Source organism: Grus americana, chromosome 4 (genome assembly GCF_028858705.1).
Source record: "Grus americana isolate bGruAme1 chromosome 4, bGruAme1.mat, whole genome shotgun sequence".
Classification (NCBI taxonomy): Eukaryota; Metazoa; Chordata; class Aves; order Gruiformes; family Gruidae; genus Grus; species Grus americana.
Window position 1 is genome coordinate 427,543 of NC_072855.1, and position 21,415 is coordinate 448,957.

Genomic DNA, 21,415 nt, shown 5'->3' on the forward strand with positions numbered 1-21,415 from the left:
GGATGAGATGGCACCGTGTATTGGGGGGGGCATGCCTGCAGCCCCCCTTGTGCTGCAGAGGCCACTTTTATTCGTGGGAAGCAATAAATTACCAGGTGGGCACAGCGGGAGCAGGGAGAACAAGGCGAGGGGCCCTACACATCCAGGGCAGCTATCACGGCTTGGGTGAAATCCAGGGATGTGGCGTAGCCCCCCATGTCCGCCGTGCGCACCTGCAAGGAGAGGGGAGCGTTAGCAGGAGGGAGGGGGCTCATGCGAGGGGCAGGGACCCCCCGGCCCCACACCGGGTGCTGTTACTGCAGGACCAGTTGGGATGGTCCCAGGATGTCCTTGGGCCAAGGAGGAGGGGGTGCAATGGGGCCACTGCCCCACACCAGCCGGGGGCGTAGTCCGTCCGCCCCCAGCTTTGGTGTGCCCCATCTGCACACATGCGTGTGTCAGGGGTGTCGGGATTTGCACAAGTGCTGTGCTTCTGGTCGCAACACGCCCCACCACAGGTCAGCGACTGCCCAGGCAGGGTTTGGGGGGGGGGGTGTGGGAACTGCAGCAGCAGAGGATTTCAGGGCAGACGCCCCCCTCCCTTGGCAGAGCCGTTCCCGGGCTCAGGGTTCACCTACCCCCGCAGGCTGGAGGGGACGGTGAGGGGCTGGCAGTGGTGCTGTGGGACAGGTGCTGCGCCCCTGCTGCCGCAGGCAGGGCCCCGTGCCCTCAGCACCCACCCTCAGCACCCACCCTGCTCCCCCAGGGCCTGGGCTGTGCCAGGGCAGGGCCATGGGGAACAGCACCTGGGCTGGGCAGGGGCAGAGGGAAGTGTTGGACCCTTTATTTGCAAATGTGAACACAAAGCACAGCGTTAAAGACACGACCCAGGCTCTTGCGCGCGCTCTCTCTCTCTCTCTCGCTCTCTCACACACACACACACAGAGCTGCCGGCCAGGGCAGAGCGTCCATGGCCCCACCAAGTGCTTTTGCAGCCCAGCCCCCCCGGGAGCCACAGGGGCTCACGCTGCTGGGCAAAGCGCTGCCATGGAGCGGTGCTGGGCAAAGCGCTGCCATGGAGCGGTGCAGGGCTTTGGCCAGGCCATGGGGCGCTGCCGCAAAGGGTCCAGGGGTTTGGCCAGGCCTGGGCTCTCAGGCTGCGCAAAGGCGCTGCCTGACCTGGGGCAGGCTCAGCCCAGAGCCCCCCCTGCTCCCCCAGTGCTCAACAACCAGCCACAAACTCAAAGTGGGGGGCAGAGAGAGCAGCCCCCCCCCCCCCATCCTGCACTGACTCCTGGCAGGCAGGAGGTGACAAAGCCTCACAGCTGCCTCTCCCTGCACAGGGGCCCTCACCCCGCGCCAGCAGCTGGCCCCATGCGGTGCTGGATGCGGGGCCGCAGCCCCCTGGTCCCGTTTATTGCTAAAGCCGCTGGGGGCAGGAGAAGGTGCCAACAGTAACCACAGTCCCGCTGCCCCCCCCCCCCGGGAGCTGCCTGCCGAGCTTGGGGCGCTGCCCGCTCACCCCCGAGTCGCCCCAGCAGGCCCCCGAGATCCACACAGCCTTCCTCGCATGGAGGACACAGCGGGGACGCTGCCGGCGCGAGCCGGAGGGATGCGGGGATCCTCGCTGGGAAGGCAGCCCTGCCCGCGGGCCCTCCAGCAATCCCTGCCGGGTGCTGGGCTCTGGGCTGGGCAGGAGGAGAGCCCCCTCCTCCTCCTCCTCCTCCTCTCCTGGGGCACCAGGGACCCTCGGCCGGGCGGGGAGGGGGAGACGCTCTGCTGTAAGCTATGGGAAGCTGGTGCAGGGTGCAGTGAAGTCCCCGGCTCCCCGGGGTTCCTAGGCACCATAGTGGGGGTGCAGGTTGTCAATCACAGACTTCACGAAGTCGGAAGTGGTGGAGTAACCGCCCAAGTCCCGTGTCCGAACCTAAAAATCCAACACAGGGAAGGGGGAGAAACAAGGGAGAAACACGATCGTGAACCCGAGTGAAATGACTGCGAGAAGGGAGAGGAGAGCAGCTTCCCTCTACGCACCCTGCCAGAGCCCCGGGGAGGGCGGCACGATGTCCCCAGCCCTGCCAGCCCTGCCCCAGCCAGCACGCACGGCTACAGGCAGCAGGAGCCACCCCCGAGACAAGCGCAGCGGGGCTGACCGCAGCCAGAGCTGCAGGCACACGGGTTCCTGGGCTGGAAAGGGGAGAGGAGGCTGGAGACTCGCACTTGTCCGTCCGGGAGAACGCAGGGCAGCTCGCTACCACGAACACTCACGCAGCTACAGACACGCGGCAAGGCCGGCCACCCAACACTCACTTTTCCGACTTTGATCACCTTCTTCACCGCATCCGCGATCAAGTTGGAGTGAAATTCCAAGCTGGCGAGAGGAAAGGAGCGGCGGGTCAGTCCCTCTGCCCACACGCCCCGGCAGGGCCGAGGCCGCACCGCCCACCCCACGCAGCCCACCCCACGCAGCCCACCCCACGCAGCCCACCCCACGCAGCCCACCCCACGCAGCCCCACGGGAACGGCCCCTACTTGAGATGCCGCAGCATGTTGGCAGCCGAGAGCAGCATGGCAGTGGGGTTGGCGATGTTCCTGCCCACCGCCTGCGCGAAGGGGTGGCGGGCGCCCTGCAGGAGGAGAAGCCACGGTGATGGACCTTCTTCCACACCCCCCGTCCCCAGCAGCACCCCACCCCCCGATAATGCGGGGCGCTGGTACAGCACAGCAGCTTCCAGGCAGCCGCGACTCCTCACCATCTCGAACACGGCGTACTCAGCGCTGTAGCTCTCCCCGGGAACCACACCAGCACCGCCCACCAAGCCAGCCGCCAGGTTATCGATGATGTTCCCGTAGAGATTCGGCATGACCAGGACGTCGAACTGGTAGGGGTTCTGTACCAGCTGCACGGAGGGAACAGGGACGTGAGGTCCTGCGCACCCACCGCAGGCTGCAGGCAGCTCGGCAGTCCTTGGGACAGGGCAGGCTCACGAACAGAACCCACCGTGTCTGCAAACATCCCCAAACTGCTCGAGTGACAGGCGGGAGCACGGGGAGCCCTGCTGAAACGGCTCAGGAGCCACAGCCCCACACTGCCTGGCGGAGTTTTGCGAGCCCAGATGAGATGTAGTTGTGCCGGGGGGGTTTAGATGGGGCGTTAGGGAAAATTTCTGCACCAAAAGGGTTGTCAGTCCCTGGAACAGGCTGCCCAGGGAAGCGGTGGAGTCCCCATCCCTGGAGGCGTTTAACAGACGTGGAGATGTGGTGCTTGGGGACACGGGTTAGTGGTGGGCTGGGCAGTGCTGGGGTAACGGTTGGACTTGGTGATCTTAAGGGTCTTTTCTGACCAAAACAATTCTGCTTCTAAGTGCCCTTCCGCCTTCAATCCCTACAGCTCCTGCCCTCGCCTGCAGCACAGCAGGGAGAAGTCTCCCGTCTTGTGCAAGGAGCAAAACTCGGGCCTGGGGCCAGGGTGGTGCCCGGACCTGTCAGCAGCAGCAGCTTTTCAGGTTTCGGAGCTGCTGAGCGGCAGTGAGCGGTGCAGAGCGGCCCTGGGCAGGAAAACGGGCTCCTCACCTGCATGCAGCAGTTGTCAATGATCATGGTGTCAAATTTGATCTTGGGGTACAGTTCTGCCACTTCTTCACAGCACTGCAGGAAGAGCCCATCGCCTAATTTCCTGCGAGACAAGAAACACGTCAAAGGATTTGCAGGACAGCGGTGAAATCGTTACAGCAGCAGGTAATCCAATAGCAACTGGCATCCCCCCGCAGCAGGGCAGGGGAAGGCAGGCAACCCTAGAGCACCCCACGGGAGGTGAAATGGGGGGGATCAGCTTTCCGTGCCACGGCTCTTCCCCTTCTCAGCTGACAGCCTCCAGGACGCAGCTGTCAGGCCTCAGCGAGGCTCGTGCCGGAGAAGAGAGCACGGGGAGAGGAACAAAACACCAGCCCCAGGGAAAGCCCAGCCCCTGGGCAGCCGGACCAGCGCTGCCCTGATCGGGATCAAAAGCTGCGAGCAACAAGGCCCCAGATGGACAGCAGTCGTGCGCCTGGCCGTGCTCCAAACCTGCTCCCGTGGCACTCACATAATGTTGGCTTTGTGCACAGCCGTGACCTTAGAGCGCCCTTTTTTGGTGGCGTAGTCAAAGGCGAACTTGGCGATGCGCTGCGACTTGGCCCGGGTGATGATCTTCAGGCACTCGATGACTCCCTTCGCACTCTGGACACGAGAGGGGGCTGAGACGGGGCGCGAGCAGCCGTCGCGTGCGCGTGCAGCCCAGCTCCCTGCCTCACCCACCCTCCCCACGCCGACAGTCCCGGTGCTGCGAGACAGAGCTGAGGTGCCTTTCCCCAACGCTGGGTCACCCCCCATCAAGAAGTTAATTCCTATGTCCCTTTTCTGTGGCATCATCCCCCCTGCAGCCCACCACCATCCTGGCACATACTCCTATCACCAAACACTCCCCCAATTCCATCGCTGTCACTTGGGGCATCACTGCTGCTCCAGCCAGTCCCTCAGTCGTGCCAAACAGCTCTGGCGTGGAACGCAGGAACGCGTCCCCGGCAGCAAGGAGAGCCACACATCCCGGGGCAGCTTTCCCTGACCAGCAACAGCCGCGGGCAGAGCTGGAGGGAGGCTCCCGCACCTCGTGTTCCAGAGAGCTGTACTCCCCCTCCGTCTGCTCACGAATGATCACGAGGTCCAAGTTGTTGTGGCGTGTTTTATAGCCTGGTAAGCTCTTCACGTGGACGACGTTTGCAAACAAGTCTAATTTGCGCCTGCGAGAGAAGCAGCAGCAGAGTCAGCATTTCATCACAAGCTATTTCTGGGGCAGTGGCTGTTCCCACAAGTACTGGGGGTAACAGCTGGTGAGGGTGCGAACAGCCCCCCACCTCCTGGGACGCCTTCCCATAGCTATGTGCCCACCCACCTTTCCCTCACGAGCCAGCCACACATCGCAGCATGGCGCCCACGACCCTCTGTTGAGGCTGGTCGTCGCTGTCCGCTTTCCAGCCACCCCCTCCTCCCCAGGACCCCAAGGCCGCAGGCAGCGGGATCACACTCAGCAGAGGCAGCTCCTGGCTCTGGACCTTTTGCTCCCTGATGACACATTAATTTCCCATCTGGCCCAGACTGCCTTCCTTCAGCCCCAGTCCAGCGCCAGAACACCACGACCAAACGCAACACGGTTTTTCCCAGCGACTGACGTGCCGGTGCCCAGCCCCGGCAGGGGACCACACTCACCTGAGCCTCATGTCGTAAGACGCCAGCTCACCCTTGTACTCCATGGGGGTGTGGATCTTGCCTGCAGGACAACACCGAGCAGGAGTAAGAACGCGGAGCACGCCGACAGGGCTGAGGACACTGCCTGGGGCAGGGGGTGCCTCGGCAGAACCTCGGCCCAGCACAGAGACCGACCTCTCGCTATACGGGACCCTGGCGAGGCCCTTCGCTTCTCCGGCCATACCAAAACATCTCGTTTCAGAGGCAGAAGACAGATGTAAACCCCCCCCCCTGCAGCAAGCTCAGTAAGTATTGCAGCAATTTGCTGCTTAGCTTAAGGAGAGCGTATTTCCTTCTCCAGGGCCTAAGCCCAGAAATCCCTGCCGCTGAAAGCACCTAATGGCACGGGAGATAAGGCACTGTTTCCCGCAGGCAGAGCAGAGAGCCCCCTCGCCGAGTCCTCACCTATCAGGGCCACTTTGCTTTCCTTCATGGAATCAACCACCTGGTCCAGTTTCTCTTCCGAGGCCATGTTCTGCACCTCGCTCAGGTGATGCTCGTCGAAGACCACGGGCACGCTGGCGGCCTGTGCGAGAGATGCGGGGCCAGAGCCGCCGTCCCGGCACATCAGGGACTTGGCAGGGAAGTGACATGACTCGTGACAGGGGGACGCTGACGGGGGTCGGGGACACGAAGCCTTACACCAGCCAGACCGCCTGCTCAGCGTGGGGAGGGAACTGGGCTCAGGAAACGCTGAACCTGGACCTCTGGGTCCCCCCAGTCCCAGCGGAACAACGACGCTGTCTGTCGCCTTTAACTCCCTCTCTTCACTGTAGTTTCAGCCACGTAACCAGTATCGTGGCAGACAACCCCACGTCTGCTGCCTTCGACGCGACAGAACTCGCGTGTCAGAAGACAGAACTATTAACTACTGACTTCCCCGCCTAAGTTATGAAGTTGCTGCCTGAGCGCAGAGCTCACCGCAGATTGGGGAGGAGGTTGGAAGGACAGAAAGGGTTCAGGACAGCTGGACAATGACAGCGCTGCGGCCACGTTCCCAACAGGAGCAGTGAGGATGGCCAGCGCCCACCCCACCAGCAGCCCGGCCAGCACCAGTGTGTGATGAGAAGGAACGAGCGGGCGATGGACCCAGACCCCGCCAGCTCCGGGACGCGGTCCCAGGCTGGGAACATTGTCACATTGAAGAATGAGACAGTTTGCCAGACTGCTGCTCAGGCTACGTATGGAAAGAGCAAGACCCCAGGGTTTCCACAACCCTTCTGCACAGGGGGAGACAGACAGGTTGGTCTTGGGGGGTCCCTGGATCAGCAGCATCTTTAAGCAGCTCTGGAGCTGCTGCTCCTCCCTCCTCCGCCCCCGTCCCGCTGAGGCGCAGGAGCCGTTACCTTGAACACCTCCTTGACGGCGTGCATGAGCTCCGGGCCCACGCCGTCGCCGGGCAGCATGGTGACCTGGAACGTGCCCTCAGACTTCGCGTTCTCTGACTGCGCAGAAAGCAAAGAAGAGTCAGACCTTCTGCTGCGCCCCAGAGCCCGATCCAATCGGGACCCCTAACCGGCAAGGAGCCAGCTGGAGCCAGGTGACTTACAACATCAGGAATACCCGCACAGGTAGCAGAGTTTTCAGTAACGAAAACTGACTGCAGCGCTAACGCTGAGCTTTAACTTGCAGAGTTCTGCTCCCGTGTTGTTACGAACACTGCGCAGCAGAGACACCCGATGTCCTGTGATCCACTGGCAACCTAAACACTTTTCCTCACACAGCCTTTCCGGGTACAATCTCTCCCTCTGCGCAGCAGAAATCCTTCTCACTGGGAGCTAACAGCACGGCCTTGTGTTATTAAATCCCCCTCACTCCTACTTCATGGTCTCTGGATCTCCTAAGCCTTCCTGGGCGAGTCTTGTCTTCCTGCTGTATTCACGCTATCTCACAGCTTTTTGTCAGGCGTGCTTTTTTTCGGTCCTGAACGCAAAATCAGTCTTAAAAATAATTCTTGAGACGTTTCACATGTGATCCACCCCAAAATCAATGCTGCCTGCTCCCCACCGTAGCTGCCTCCTATTTTTACACGGTCCTTTTACTAATCCCCACCTTCTTTAGCCAGTAATTCCCTGTACAGAGCTGACCTCCAGACGCACGATTTCACAGAACCCGCCTCAGGCACTAGACAGTCACAGTCAGAGACAAGAACTGCACCAACAATTTCATCTGACAACAGAGCAGGTAAATGGGCAGCAACGCCATGACGTGGGAAATGCACGTGTGTCAGTGACACAAAGCAAACAGTGACCATGGAAAGGGAAAATGAAAGAGCAAGTGAGAAAAGAATGACGAGATAATCTTTACTTTTGATTTTTAATATCTCGAGGCAGAAAACCTCACCTACCTAAACCTCAAGCAGCAGCAAAGCATCTGCAGAGGGAAGAGCGGCACAGGCCCCAGCTCAAGGTCAAAAGAACAGACTCAGTGCCGAGCCCTTCCCTTTAGCGTCATAAACAATAGCGTAAGACACCTTTGCTTTCAAATGGGAACCCACCATCCTGTCGGTCTGCACGCGACCAACGCGATGTTAATTTGCTACCTGGCAGTCGGGTTGTTCCTTCCACCCCTAGCTCCCCAGAAAACAACTCATCTCTCCATCACAACTCCTATTTCTCGACCAGAGTCCGAATAACGCTTGCATGTGCTGAGACCACACGCTCTTGCCTTACTCAGTCTCTAACAATTGTCACGTTATTTCCTGTATTATTTTCTGTTAACTACTGCAGGCAGCTACAGTAAATTTAGGATTAAAAGCAAGGACCGGATCAAAAGGATTTTCACTACTGCAGTCAGCGCTGTGCTCTGGCTAGAGGTTTTGGCTGTGCCAGCAGAAAAACATTCGCCATCACAACCCTGCCAGCAGCCCCCTGCACGCAGCCGAGGGGAGCCGGGAGCCGGAGAGGAACCTCTGGGGAAGGAGTGAGCGAGGATGGAGATCGAGCTCCTCCGAGAATGAGACCTGCTTCCACCAAGCGGGACCTGCCCAGGAGCGTCCCACCGCCCAGGGACACTGCTGCCCGCCCCTCACTTCCCCCCCCCCCGCCCCGTTCCCCTGCTCCCTGTGGCAGCTCCGTGCCCTGCAGCGTGTGCCGGGGGCTGCCTGTGCCCAGGCTGGGCCTGGGGGCACCGAGCCCCCCCCCGCCCCGCTCTCACCTTGGCCCGCGGGATCTGCCGGAGGGCGGCGGCGGCTCGCAGGCCCCTCCATGCCCCGAGGCTCTGGGCGCGCAGGAGGCCCTGGGGCGGGGGCAGCGGGGAGGTCAGACACTGGGAGCGCGCAGGGAGCCCCAGCCTGCAGGTGCGCCCACCCCGAACCTGGAATAACCCCCCGGGTCCGGGCTGACACCCCCCCTCCCTCCCGGCCCCAACACCCCCCGGCCCAGCCCTTGCATCCCGTCCCAGACTGACCCCCCCCAATCCACATCAACCACCCCCAGCCCAGACCCCCTCCGCTCTGACCCCCCCGATGCAGCCGGAGCCCTCACCCCCGCAGCCCACACCCTATGCCCCGTCCCAGCCTGACCCCCCGCTCCAGACCGCCCCCCCTAACCCAGACCAACCCTTCCCAGACACCCCCCCCCCCAACCCAGTCTGACCCCTACGGCCCAGACGGGCTCCTCCGACTCAGGCCGACCCCCCCACCCCGACAGGGCCCCTCCCCGGTATCTCCCACCCCCCTCACCCTGGCAACCGCCCGTCCCGCGCTGAGCGCCGCCATCTCGCCGCCCCACAATGCACCGCGGCTGCGGCACGGCAGGAGCGCGTGGAGCGGAAGGGGCGGGATCGAGCCGAGCCCTGCGGCGCCCCCTGGCGGGCGGGCGGGGACATTCCCCCCCCCCGAGCCCCCCCCCAACCCCCCCGGCCCTGCTCCGGGCCCCCCCCGGCCCCCCGAGCGCCCCATGACCGCCCTGCAGGCAGCCCCCCCCCCCCCCCCCGGTCAGCCCGCCCCGCGCCCCCCCGCCGGGTGCCGAGCACTTGTGGCCAGGAGACGGGGGCAGGCAGCTCCTCTCTTTATTGACCGCGGGAGGGGGACCGGGCGGGGAGGGGGGCACCCCCGGGGGTCGGGCCACGCAGGCACTGGGGGGTCCCGCTGAGGAAGACCCGGGCCGGGACGCGGGCACGGAGCCCCCAGCCCCAGCGTAGGACACGGACCCCCTGCTGCCACCCTGCCCCCAGGACATCCCCCCCCCCAGCAAGGGAGGTGCGGGGGGGAGCAGCAGCCTGGGCTGGGGGGACAGGGCGGAGAAGCCCGGAGTGGCCCCAGTGGCAGGTTGGGGGGCTGGAGCCCCCCGGGAGTGCGCGGTGGGCAGGGGGCCGGGGCGGGGGCCCCCCCGCTGGGGCTCACTTCTTCAGGAGCTGGGCTCGGGCCCGGTTCAGCTTCTCGGCCACCGCGGCGTCGGTGCTGGCCGTGCACTTGGACAGGACGAAGTTCATCTCCGTCTCGTTCTTGTGCTCGATGGCGGCGTCGGCCGCTTGGTCCAGGTCCCTGCGGCAGAGCGGGGGAGCTGGGGGGGGCGCGGGGGCAGGAGCGGGGGGCAGCAGGAACCCCGCGCAGCCCTCACCGGCTGCAGAGGACGAGGCGCGGGGTGCCCCCCCAGCGCCACCCACGTGCTCCTGGGGGTCTCATTCCCCCCCTGGTTCCCCCTGAGCCCCCCAAGCCCCCAGCCACGCTGCAGGAGGAGCCAGCTGCTCCCACAGGCCCCGACCCTGCCCCACACGCCCCCACGCACCCCACCAGGACGAAGGCCTTGACACGCTGCTCAGGGGTGACGCGCGGCGCGTACTTCTTGGCTTCGTAGCGGTTGTGGTGCTTCACCGAGATCTCCACGAAGGGCTGGAGAGGAGAGGAGGGGGGTGGGAGGGCGGGGGGCTGGCTCCCGGACCCCCCTGGCTCCCAGCTTCAGCCCCTGCCCCACAGCAGCCTGGTCCACACAGTGCCCTCCCGCACGGCCCCAGCCCCACAGCCAGCCATGGGGCAGGACTGGTGCCCCTCCAGCAGGAAAATCCCTTACCAGGTACCCGATGGGCGACTTCTTGCTCTTGGAGAACTTCTCCATCTCCTCCCAGTCGCCGCGGTTGGCCAGGGCGCTGATCTTCAGCCACCAGTACCTGGGGACGCGGGTCAGTTCGGTTCCTCTGGCTGCCAGCGCCCTGCAGCCCCCCAGCCCCACAGCACGGCTCCTGCCTGGGGCGAACCCCCCCCTCCTGCTCCCCCGGGACCGACCTCTTGTCGGGGATCTTGAACTCGCGGTAGAGCTGCTCGGCTCGCTTGTGGTGGCCGTCCAGGATGAGGTTGGAGACGGTGTCGTGCAGCGAGAGGTCGAGATAGGGCTTGTCCAAGTCCTCCTGGAGGTGCCGCTGGAGCCGCAGCAGCTTGATCTGATCCTCTGTGGCCTGGGGAGCAAAGCGCCAGCCTAAAGGGTCCCCGTCCCAGCTCTGCCCACGGGACTCAGAGGGACCACGGAGCAGGACAGGGGGACCTGTGGTGCCACGCCAAGCGGAGGTGGCCCAGCCGAAGCCCCGTGCCCACTGGCGCTGCCCAGCCTTGCTCCTGCCCAGCCCCGGAGAGCAGGGGTCCCCCACGGCACGGCCACGGCCACGGCCCCGGCCACGCTCACCTTGGCAGCAAACTCGTTTTTGGCTTTGTAGTACTCGTCCAGGGCGTTCTGGAGAGCTCCGACTCGCCCTTCGATGCGCTGGGGACAGAGAGCACGGCCACTTCAGCCTCCACCAGCTACGCTGCGGGGATGGGGCAGCACCCTCAGAGCCCCCCAGGTGGGGCAGGAGGGGTGTCTGGTGCTGAGATGTGGCCTCCGATCCCCTGCCCAGCCCTGGGGGGGCACCCGCCCTCCCTGGCACACGCCAGCCCTTCCTCCCCGCTCCTCCTGCCGCCGCTGGGCACAGACCTTCTCCGAGTAGCTGGAGTGGACGTGGAAGTTGCCGAGCTCCTGGTGATTGTCGTCCTGGTTGTACAGGTCCTTCAGCGTCTCCCGCTCCTGGTGCTTGCAGAACTGGGGAGCCAAGGGGGCGTTAGGGCGTACGGGGACGGACGGCGCGGGGGCCCCCGGGGTCGGGTGTGCGGGGGCAGCCCCTACCTGGCGGTACAGGCTCAGGGCCACCGGCTGGTTTTGCAGCGTCATGAAGAAGGTGCCGCGATTCAGCTCGTTCTTCAGGTGGAGCACGACAGTGTAGACTGGGACAGACAGTGCGGTTCAGGGTTGGGGACGGGGACCTGCCCCCTGCGTGGCGGGGAGGGGGGCAGAGCCCCGTGCTGAGGGCGAGCGCTGCCCTGGAGGGCACAAGCAGCTCCTGCCCCCCTCATCCCACAGGGCACGAAGCCACGGACGGGCTCCCCCGGACCCCAAATCCCCCCCTCCGCTGCCCAGCCCTGACCCTCACCCAGGTCGGTGTCCCCGCTCTCGATGGCTTTGCTGAGGGCCAGCTTGCTCCGCTTCATCTTCAGCAGCAGCGGGACCTGCTCCCCAGAGCGCGGCTCGTACTCCAGCAGCTGCAGCGGCAGAGGGGTCCTCAGTGCGTGGCCACCACGCGTGACCCCCCCCCCCAGCGCCCAGCTGGACACGTCACGGCCCCCCAAGAGACCTTGATGGCCAGCTCCGTCCTGCCGCAGTCGTAAGCCCGGGCAGCGATCTCCGAGTAGGAGATGCCCGGCGTGTCACCCAGCTTCTGGTTGATGGCGTGGGCCACCTCCTCATCGGACTTGTCCTTCTGCTGCACCTGGGAGGGCGCAAGCGGAGACGTCGGTGCGTGTCCCCGGCCGGGCAGAGCCCGCCGAGGTCCCTCCTTACCTTGTAGCAGGCCCAGTGGGCCAGGATGCGGCTGACGCCCTGGATCTCCGAGAGGCGCAGGTACTCGCAGATCCTGATGGCCAGCGGGTAGAGCCGCCGCAAGACCAGCCTGGTGCGGCACACGGGGGGTCAGCGGCACGTGGGGGGTCAGCGGCACGCGGGGGGTCAGCGGCACGGCCCCACACGGGTCCAAGGAGTCAATCAGCTCGGCCGAGGGGACAGAGACCGCGGGGACAGGGACCGCAGCATGGCTGGCCACTGCCCCCCAGCTCGCAGGACCCTTACCTGTCCAGCAGGACCTCGATGGTGAGACGCTTGTATCTGTGGGGACGGTCAAGGGACCACAAAACCCCACGGAGCACAGGCAATGCGTGCTGGGTGCCCGCCCCCCTCCTGCCAGCACCGCAGGCCAGCTCTGTGGGGTGTGACGAGCGTAGAGGTCTCAGCTACAGACCCCCGCCATGGTGCCCGGGGCACAGCCGGTGCCCGAACCCCAGAGGGGCGGCAGCTGAGCGGCTCTGCAGCTCTCTCCTCCCCGTCTCGCTCCACCCAGCGCCTCAAAGGGCACCGGTCCTGCCTGGGCCACATCCTGCACCCGCCCCAGTGCTGTCACTCGTGCACTGTGCCATGGAGGATACTGGGTGAAGGTGAGGGGGATGCCGATCTGGTAGTCCCGGATGGCATTGAGCACCCGCAGGTCCTGGCACATGCGCACGAAACTCTCTGGGGGGAACTTGTCGATGAAGCACTTCCCGAAGGAGGCTGCCTGTGGGAAGAGACGCATGGTGCTGGGGCTGTGCTGGCCGTGCCACGACCACCAGTCAGGAGGGAGACGCTTTCAGCCGCAGCCAAAGCCTCCCCGTGTCTCGCTCACCCTCAGCAGCGACTTCTGGGTGTCCGGCTCGTGCTCGTAGCTGGCTGCCTCGATGCACTGGCTCACCGCCTCCGGGAGCAGCTTCTGGTCCTTGATCTCCCGCAGGTACTCGTCTGCCTTCTGGCTCTCCTTCTGCCGGGGAGCACGGCAGGGTGAGCCCTGGGGGCCCAGCACCCCCGGCACCTCGGGGATCTCCCCCTTCCCATCGCGCAGGATGGCGCTGGCAGCGGTTTGCATCACAGCCGGCCCCACCTCCTCGGGGCAGGCAGGGCGCGGGGCAGCGGGCCGTACCTCGTACTCCTTCTGCGCCTCCAGCAGGAGAGCCCCCGGGGCCATGGAGGCGATCTTGAAGATCTCCTGGCTGGCCTCTGCAGAGATGGAGGAAAAAATACGTGAGAGGCCGCCCCGGCCCAGGCACGGCACCCGCACCCGCTGCAACCTGCTCCCCCACCGTCCCTGCCTGCAGCTCCGCGACCCCGGGAGAGCCCACGCTGGCACCGTCCTGCGGCGGGGCGGGAGCATGGCCACCGCCGGCCCGAGGAGCCAGGCAGAGCCGCGGTGATGGGTGGCACAGGGGCCCGGCAGAGCTGGCAGAGGAAGGCACCAGAACCGGCACGGTGCCGGGAAGGCGAGGGACTGGGTTCAGAGCCCGCACCACGCGCTGAGGGGCTCAGGGCACGGCTCTGCTCCGCTGCGGGGCTCTCGCCGCCTCCAGACAGGGCTGCGCGGCCGGATCCACCCCCAGAGCTGGGCGCAGTCATGGGCCGTATCCCGGGCACAGAGCGGAGCGGGAGACCTGCCTGCCCGGGCGCAGGGGTCCCACGGCCTCGCCGCCCGCGCCATCTCACCTGGGATCTCGTGCAGGAACTCGTGGGATGTGCGAGACAAGATCCGGACCCCGTCCAGCTCCGGCACCAGGTAGGAGTCCTCATCCAGGACAAACCTGCGCTCCGCGCTAAGGGCTCGCGGGAAGAAAGCGGCTCTGGGTGCAGCCCCTGTCCCCCCCTGCTCATGACCCCCCTTTCTGCGGAAGCAGCGGGGCATGGGATCAGCACCCGGGGGGGACAGGAATCCCCGCCCCCCCCCACGGCAGCCCTCACCCTTGGGGAACCGGGCCCGGACCTCGGCAGGCACAGCGCTCCCAGCCGCGGGGGTTTGGGGGGCTCCAGCACCAGCGGGGCTCTGGGAGCCGAGGGGGAGCGGGATCCCCTCAGCAGGAAGGTTTGGGGAGGGTGCAGACGGGAAGGGTTCGTGCTGCTGTACGGGACCAGGTTGGCCGGGTCAGGCAGGGGAGATCGTGACAAAACTGGAGGAGAGGAACAAGTTCAGCCTCCTCTGACCGTCCTGGGGGGCTGCCGACACCACTGGTGTCCCTGGAGCCCCCTCGCCCACGACAGAGACGACGGTGGCCCAAGAAGGACCCGCGGTGGCCGACAGTTTGGGCTGGCTTTCAGAAACGACACCCCTTCCCCAAAGGATACTGGATGCACTCCGTGGAGTTCCCCGCCACCATCAGCTGCCGGTCCCAGGCCACCACCACGGCACGCTGCCGGCTCCGGGGACGCATGCACCTGCCAGGGAGCCCCGGCTGAGCCCCGGCCCAGCTGCAGCCCCCCACGCCTGGAGTGCGGACGCGAGAGGGTCCCGCTCGTCCCAGAGGAGCGCGGGTGGGCACGGCCAGGGGCAGGGGGGGCTGGCAGGGAGACCACTCACCAAACCATCTGCTTGGGCGGAGAGCGGACGCTGCTGTTGAACTCGCAGAGCTTCTCCTGCGGCAGGAAAGAGCTGGGTCAGGGGGACGGCGGCGCGGGGATGGGTGGCATCGCGTGTGCACCGGGGCCACGCGCTGAGGAGCTGCTGGGGAACGAGCGGCAGAGCACGGGCTGTGCTGGGCACCAGGAGCACGGGTGCTGCACCGGGAGCGGGTCCTGCAGGAGCACCCGGCCCCATCTCTAGCTCTGGAGGCAGCCGGGGCTGCAGCTGATGCAGCCGAAGGGCGAGGACGCTGTGTGAGCACTTAAACCGGGTGTGAGAAACGTTCCCCCGTCGCTGCGGCACACGGCTTGCCTGTGCGCAGAGCAAGAAGCTGCTCGTGCTCGACTGTGAGCCGGTAGACGAACGAGAGCAGGAGGAGGAGGATTGCTCTCGGAGAGCGTGGAAGGCAACCGGCACGAGCCCCACCGCGCGGGGGAATTCGCAGGGCAGAATCAAGACCCGCAAAGCAAGCGACCGCAGCGGCAGGGGTGAAAAGGCTGAGACTGCCCAGGAAACGGTACCAGGACCGGCAAGTTCGGGTGTGGATGTAACAGAACTGTGACCCGTGCGGAAAAATTAATTAGCGGTGGACTGTTTATCTGGGGGGTGGTTTGGACAGAGAAAGGAGGGTGCAAGGCCAGCAAAAAGGGAGGCTTGGAAATAGCAAAAGTGGGCAGTAAGGTATAAAATCGGGTGGGTCTCGCGAGGACAGGAGCATAGACGCAGCAAGGCTGACCCGCAGTCCACGGGGACCCCGAGCGAACCGGCGTGGCCTCCCCACCCTGCCGGATCTGTCTGCCGGACAGGGAGAGGAGGGGTGGGCTGACACCCCAACGCCCCACGACGGGGAGGGGAGGGAGACGCTCACCTTCAGCGTGGCCAGCCCCATCCAGATGTAGCCGGTGTCGGTGAAGAGTGCCAGGCAGCGGTAGTTGAAGGACACGGCCATCTGCAGGTAGGCGCCGGCGGAGGGGCTCATGCCAGGGGGGGTCTGGGACAGGGAAAAGACGAGGGTCACACCGGGGGGGCACGCTCTGGGGACCGGGGTCGTGCCGCACGCCAGCACCGACGCTGCGTAAAGGGCTGAGGACGGGTCAGAGCGAGGGTGTCCCTTCCCACCCTGCGCCTGCTCAGCCCTCACCCCTTTGCCCTTGGCCAGGACGGGGCCTGAGGTCCCCGCTGTACGCGCCTGTCCGTGGGACAGGGGAAGGACCCGCCAGCGAGCCCGGGGGGGCCGCAGAGCACCCCGCTCCCCACGGCAGACCCCCGCGGCTCGCTCACCACCACGGAGCAGGAGGTGTTGTCCAGGAGGTAGAGGTCCTGTCCGACTGCCAGCAGGATGATGGTGACTCTGTCCTGGGACAGCACGGCCCAGCAGGATGGCGGCTTCTGCAGACCTGCCGGGCACCAACGTCAGGCCCCCGCGCCCGGCCGGGGCAGGGGGTAGCGGGGAGGGGACGCACCGGGAACCTCGGGCATCCTGCGCAGCTTCAGGTCGTCGATGTTGGTGGCCAGGGAGAAGCGGTGCGCGCCGGTGAGGATGGCCACGCCGGTGCCGTACTCCGTGTGGAAGACCTTCGCCTCCAACACGTGGTTCTGCAGCACCTCCTGCACCGGAGACAGAGCTGAGCCTGCGCCAGGGCGGCCGGGGCTCAGCACCACGCTGCTGCTGCCGCCGCTCCGGGAACAAAACCAGCCCAGGGAGGAGCGAGCCCAGCCCTGCGCTGCACTGCTGGTGTCCCAGCTCGGACAGGCCTCGCTCCCGCAGTGAATTCTGGTTGCCAGCTCATCCCCAAAGGCAGGCAGCCCTGCAGGGAGGAGGCTGGGGGAGCCCCAGGCTCCCCACTGTGCCCCGCAGGGCTGGGGGAGCACTCAGGGGGCCTCCCAGTGCTCGATTCTCCATCAAAAATCCCAACCCTGGGCGTCCCTTGAGCTCCCCACCCCGCCCCACTCACGTTGCCCATGCTGAAGTGGCGCTTGAACTCGCAGAAGAGGTTGTAGATGAGAACGGTGCCGTCCTCCTGGATGCAGAGCAGGTCCTCGCTGGCCGTCCAGCCCAGCTGCACCAGCTGGCCGCTCTTCCACTGCGGGCAGAAGACACGTGAGCGTGCCGAGGGACTGCTCACCTCCCGACCAGCCCAGCCCCAGACACGTCCCTCCGGGAGCCATACGTGAAGCCAACAGCCATGGCTGGGCGTCTGCAGCTCTGATGCCCCTGGCTGTGCAGGGCCCTGCGCTCGCGGCAGCTTTCCCTGTGCCTCCACCTTCTCGCCGCCCTGCGTCCGCCCCAGCCCCGGCCAGCGGGGACGGAGGATGCTCCTGCGGCACCAACGCTGCTGCTCCCATCCCACCCCGTCCCCTTCTCCCGGGGCTGGGCAGCCTCCTTCTCCCTGCAGCGCTCCCCGTTCCCCCCGCCTCGCACGCACCACCACTTCCGAGCGGCTTCTCCAGAGGTCTCAGGGGGCTGGAGGAGCTGCGCGGAGCCATCGCCCCACAGAGCTTCGGGTGCCGAGGATGCGTGGCAGCACCCAGCTTCCCCACAGAGAGACCAGAGGAGCTGCCAAGGGCCCGCGAGCGAGTGGCACAGGCAGCTGCTGGCCCCGCAGCACCCAGCCCGTGACCCGGCCGTACAGCGCTGGCCCTTTCGGTGCCACCAGCGAGCCCTTCCACCGCCCCCCTGCCCGCGGGCCTGTCGCTGCAGGGACCTACAGACCCCGGTGTCCCCCGAGGGGTGGCCAGGACTGGCCCGAGCTCCCCGGCACATCACAGACCCCCAAGGAGCGCCCGGGGTGCCGCTTAAAGGAGGGGGTGGCTGTCCCCAGGGCCAGCTCACCGGGATGCTGGCCAGGAGAAGCCCCGAGGCCGAGTAGATCTCCAGCGTGGGACGGGCGCTGGGGGATTTCTCCTTCCGGGCGTTGTTCTTCAGCAGAGCTGTGGGTGGGATGGGACGGGACGGGACGGGCTGTCTGACTGCGGCCCCTCTGCCGGCACCGCCGTGGGTCCAGCACGGCCCCCCCCGGTCCTGGGGGGCCAGGGCCAGCCCTACCTATGGGCCCCCCGTACGGGGCGGCTGCCACCAGGCAGTCCCGCAGGTCCTCCCTCAGGTTCCACTCCATGGTGTACAGCTCGAACTTCCTGCAGGGCACGGACGGACGGGAGGATGGATGGAGGGAGGGACGGGTGGACGGATGGACGGACAGACAGATGGATGGACGGATGGGTGGACAGACAGATGGGTGGACAGACAGATGGATGGACGGATGGGTGGACAGACAGATGGGTGGACAGACAGATGGACAGATGGGTGGACAGACAGACGGATGGATGGACGGATGCACGGACAGGCGGACAGATGCACGGACAGGCAGCAGACCGAGGGGTGGGGGGCGAGGGACGGTGCCCACCCCGCAGCCGGCCCCGGGACCCCCCAGCCAGCCCCAAGGGCCGTGACCAGCCCGGAGACCCCCGGACCTGCCCCAAGGCCCTGGGCCGGCCCCGGCGCTGGGGAGACGCTGCCTCTGGCCGGTGCCGGTACCGAGCCCCGCGCCGCCCCTCACCGGTAGAAGGCCTCCTCGCCCAGCGGGTTCCAGTTGGCCGTGTAACAGTCCATGGCGCCGGGACGGGACGGGACCGGACGGGACGGGACCAGCCGGGCGCTGCCGGCGGCGCGGCTTCTGCCTGCGCTTCCGCCCGCCCCGCCCCGCCGTGACGCCAGCCTGGCCGCCGCCATCTTCAGTGAGGGCACGGGGAGGGGAGGGGGAAAACCGCCGCCATCTTCAGTGAGGGCATGGCGGATCGGCGCCGCCGCCATCTTCAGTGAGGGCACGGCCGCCCGCCCCTTCGGGGCCCGGGGGTCCCCTGTCCCCGGGGGTCCCTGCCCCCCCCCCCCCCGTCCCCAGCACGGGGACCCTGCAGCCCTGGGCAGCGGGGACGCCCGTGTCCCCCGAGGTGTGTTCCCCCGGCTGCCTCCGGGCCGGCCCAGGCCCTTCCCGCGTCACTGCTGGGGCCCCGGGGGCTGGCAGCGCGTGCAGGCACACGGGGAGGCACGGGCACGAGGACGGGCACGCATGCACACACACGCACACGAGAGTGCAGGCATGTGCAGGCACGTGCAGGCGCATGCAGACGCACGCACATATGCAAACTTGCACGCACGTGGATGCACGGCCGCGTGCGCAGGCGCGCACGCAACGCACGGACTTGCACGCGTGCCCACGGCTGCATGCACACGCGTGCCCACGTACACACCCCACACGGCTTTCCCACAGGTCTCTATTTATTTCGCACTGCTAGAAAACCAGGGAGGGCCCCGGCAGCCTGGCCAGGCGCAGGCTCTGCCCCCCACTGCCGACCCCGTGCGGGTGCCGCGGTGGTGCCGGGGCCGGGGGTGCCACGGTGGCGCCTCGCACGCCGGGGGCCAGGGTCTGGGGTGCGACGGCAGCACCTCGCGTGGCACGGCTGGGGTCAGGGATGCCGCCGCGGCGCCTCGCGTGCCGGGGACGTGGTCAGGCGTGCCACGACGGCGCCTCGCGTGCTGGGGTCGGGGTGCCGCGGCGGTGCCTAGCGTGGCGGGGCTGCGGTGCCGCCAGGCAGGTCGCAGCGGTAGCGGAAGATCTGGAAGCAGAGCAGGCTGCCGAGCAGCGAGGGGCTGAAGACGCCCACCTTCCTGAAGCCTTGGCCCTCGTAGAGCCGCTGGGCCGCCACCTGCACCATGGAGGTGGAGAGGACCACCGCCCCGTACCCCCGCGCCCGGGCGAAGCGCAGCACCTCCCCGCAGAGCGCTTTGGAGACGCCCCGGCCCCGGTAGTCCTTGCTGACCGACATTCGCTTCAGCTCCAGGGCCACCCCTCTCTCGGCCGGGTCCTGCGGCGGTGCCACAGCCACCATGCCCACCACGGTCCCCCCGGCCTCCGCCACCCAGAAGCAGGAGTCGGGCGCCCGCAGGTAGCTGGAGGGGATGTCGCAGAGGTCGGTGCTCAGCGCGTCGCAGACGTAGGAGGTGCTGAAGGAGCGGACCAGGGGCCAGGCGGCCGCCAGCACCAGCGCCACGGCCCCCAGCCCCAGCACCCAGTAGCCGGCGGCCACCCGCACCGCCACAAAGAGGACCAGCAGCCCCAGCTGCGCCCGCGCCGAGCGCAGGACGTGCCGGTAGCCGGCCGGCGCGTGCTCCAAGATGCCGCGGGCGAAGAGGGTCCGCACGGCGTCGTAGTCCTGGTCCCGGTACTGCCGGATGCGGTAGGACGCCATGGGCTGCCAGCACCTGCGGCGCGGCACAGGGGCGTCAGGGCAGCGCCCACCTCGGGCAGGGGCTCCCGGGCACCCCCAGACCCCATCGCCGGCACGGCACAGCCGGTGAACGGGCAGGAATTGCACCGTGCGGCTGCGTTAGCTCCCGTCGCCGGGCACCAGCCCGCGCTCTGCATCGACCCCCCGGTGCAATTACCCTGTTCCCACTAAACCCCCCCCCGGCCCCCCGCCCCACTCCTGCCACCCCCCTTGGGGACCCCGGGACCCCCCCAAGCATCACTCCTCTCATCCCGGTTTCGCCGCTTCCCCCGGGCTGGAGCAGTGGCCGTGTCGGGGGCCGGTCCCACCTGGGGGTCCCCATGAAGGTGGGGGTGAAGCGGGCTGGGGGGTCCCGTCTCCCCCCCCCCCATGGTCCCTCAGGGATTCATCCTGCCTGCCCCAGGGAGCAGGTCGGGGCTGGGATGCCCAGGAGGGGGGAGCAGGGCCGGGGCAAAAGGAGAACCAGGCGGATCTGGGGGTGCCTGTGTGTTGTCCCCCCCCCCAGGCAGCCCCGGGACCCCGGCACTCACCGGCAGCGGTGCCGGCTCCCCAGGAGCCGTGGCACAACCGACTGCGGGCAGAGGCAGGCAGCTGCCTGGTGCCCATCCTTTGCCCCACGGTGCCGTGGCAGGAGCAGGGCAGAAGGACACACGGAGGGGGGGGGGTGACGGGCACGGAACCCCCGGGGGCCGCGTGGGACGTGCTGTGGGTTTGTGCCCCTGCTCACGGGGGGGCTGAGCCACCCTGGGCATGGGGACCCTGAGCGGGGACGGCTCCCCCTGCCCCGGGGAAGGGTCTGGGGGCCCCGAGCTGCCGAAAACCCCATGGGGGTCCGCCCTGGCCTCGGTACTGGGGGTTAAGGGGGTGCGTGGCCTCAGCCCCCCCCTCCCCCGGGTCCCGGCACCCCCCCCCCCCCACCTGCTGCTACCGGCTCTGCCGCTCTTCAAACCGGGAACCGCGGCTGTGCAGGTCCTCCGGGCAAACGGGGGGGGTGGTGTCCCTCACTAGACCCTGGGGGGTCCAGCAACCCCCCCCATGCACGGGGAGGCGGTGGAGGGGGGGGGCCCTTTCCTTCCCGCAGCCCCGGCGCTGGCCTGTGCCGATGGCTCCCACCGCTGCCGCAGAAAGATGCTGGCTCCGTTCAGCCCAACCCTCTGCAACCCTTTTTTTTTTTTGGGGGGGGGGGTGGTGGTGTGTGTGTGTCCTGCCCAGCTTACGGTGGTGTTGGGGGGGGGGTGTGGGAGGGGGTGTTCCCCCAGCTCGACCCTTACCCGGGCTGACGGTGGCTCCGGGGACGCGGCAAGCGCAGGCGCCGAAGGGGAAGTGCCGCCCCCGCTGATGCCGAGATGCTGCCATAAACGGAGCCTTGAGAAGGTTACGGGGTCACGCTCAGCCTTGGCTGGGTGAAAAGGGGGGGGGGGGGTGTCAATCC

General features: G+C 67.0%; 3 protein-coding genes across 7 annotated transcripts; all 3 read right to left on the reverse strand.

The window, feature by feature from the left end:
• Nucleotides 1-18: 18 nt before the first annotated feature.
• Nucleotides 19-9,020, reverse strand: IDH3B (isocitrate dehydrogenase (NAD(+)) 3 non-catalytic subunit beta). Of its 2 annotated transcripts, none has more exons than XM_054824968.1 (12): nt 8,945-9,020; nt 8,419-8,499; nt 6,609-6,707; nt 5,668-5,788; nt 5,224-5,284; nt 4,625-4,757; nt 4,064-4,197; nt 3,553-3,655; nt 2,733-2,879; nt 2,512-2,606; nt 2,290-2,350; nt 19-212 (listed from the first exon to the last, which is right to left on the reverse strand). In XM_054824968.1, exons 1-12 carry the CDS (start codon nt 8,978-8,980, stop codon nt 135-137), a joined length of 1,149 nt encoding a protein of 382 aa, XP_054680943.1. In that variant the 5' UTR covers nt 8,981-9,020; the 3' UTR covers nt 19-134. The 2 variants fall into 2 exon arrangements, with proteins under 2 accessions (XP_054680943.1, XP_054680942.1); XM_054824967.1 differs by lacking the exon at nt 19-212 and adding an exon at nt 802-1,906.
• Nucleotides 9,021-9,258: 238 nt separating this feature from the next.
• On the reverse strand, nt 9,259-18,384 carry VPS16 (VPS16 core subunit of CORVET and HOPS complexes). Of its 2 annotated transcripts, XM_054824957.1 has the most exons (24): nt 18,255-18,384; nt 17,744-17,832; nt 17,531-17,628; nt 16,653-16,781; nt 16,161-16,305; nt 15,979-16,094; nt 15,566-15,688; nt 14,656-14,711; nt 14,424-14,513; nt 13,791-13,885; nt 13,234-13,310; nt 12,943-13,074; nt 12,707-12,834; nt 12,354-12,389; nt 12,069-12,177; nt 11,863-11,997; nt 11,662-11,770; nt 11,358-11,455; nt 11,169-11,273; nt 10,881-10,958; nt 10,487-10,656; nt 10,275-10,371; nt 9,993-10,096; nt 9,259-9,748 (listed from the first exon to the last, which is right to left on the reverse strand). In XM_054824957.1, the coding sequence occupies exons 1-24, from the start codon at nt 18,305-18,307 to the stop codon at nt 9,604-9,606; spliced, it is 2,517 nt and encodes an 838-aa protein (XP_054680932.1). In that variant the 5' UTR covers nt 18,308-18,384; the 3' UTR covers nt 9,259-9,603. The 2 variants fall into 2 exon arrangements, with proteins under 2 accessions (XP_054680932.1, XP_054680933.1); XM_054824958.1 differs by lacking the exons at nt 17,531-17,628; nt 17,744-17,832; nt 18,255-18,384 and adding an exon at nt 17,124-17,467.
• A 577-nt stretch (nt 18,385-18,961) lies between these two features.
• LOC129206176 (N-acetyltransferase family 8 member 3-like) lies at nt 18,962-21,356 on the reverse strand. 3 transcript variants are annotated; one of them, XM_054824969.1, is made up of 2 exons: nt 21,255-21,356; nt 18,962-19,957 (listed from the first exon to the last, which is right to left on the reverse strand). In XM_054824969.1, the coding sequence occupies exon 2, from the start codon at nt 19,942-19,944 to the stop codon at nt 19,258-19,260; it is 687 nt and encodes a 228-aa protein (XP_054680944.1). In that variant the 5' UTR covers nt 19,945-19,957; nt 21,255-21,356; the 3' UTR covers nt 18,962-19,257. The 3 variants fall into 3 exon arrangements, with proteins under 3 accessions (XP_054680944.1, XP_054680947.1, XP_054680945.1); XM_054824972.1 differs by lacking the exon at nt 21,255-21,356 and adding an exon at nt 20,912-21,136; XM_054824970.1 differs by lacking the exon at nt 21,255-21,356 and adding an exon at nt 20,902-21,136.
• Between the last annotated feature and the right edge of the window lie 59 nt (nt 21,357-21,415).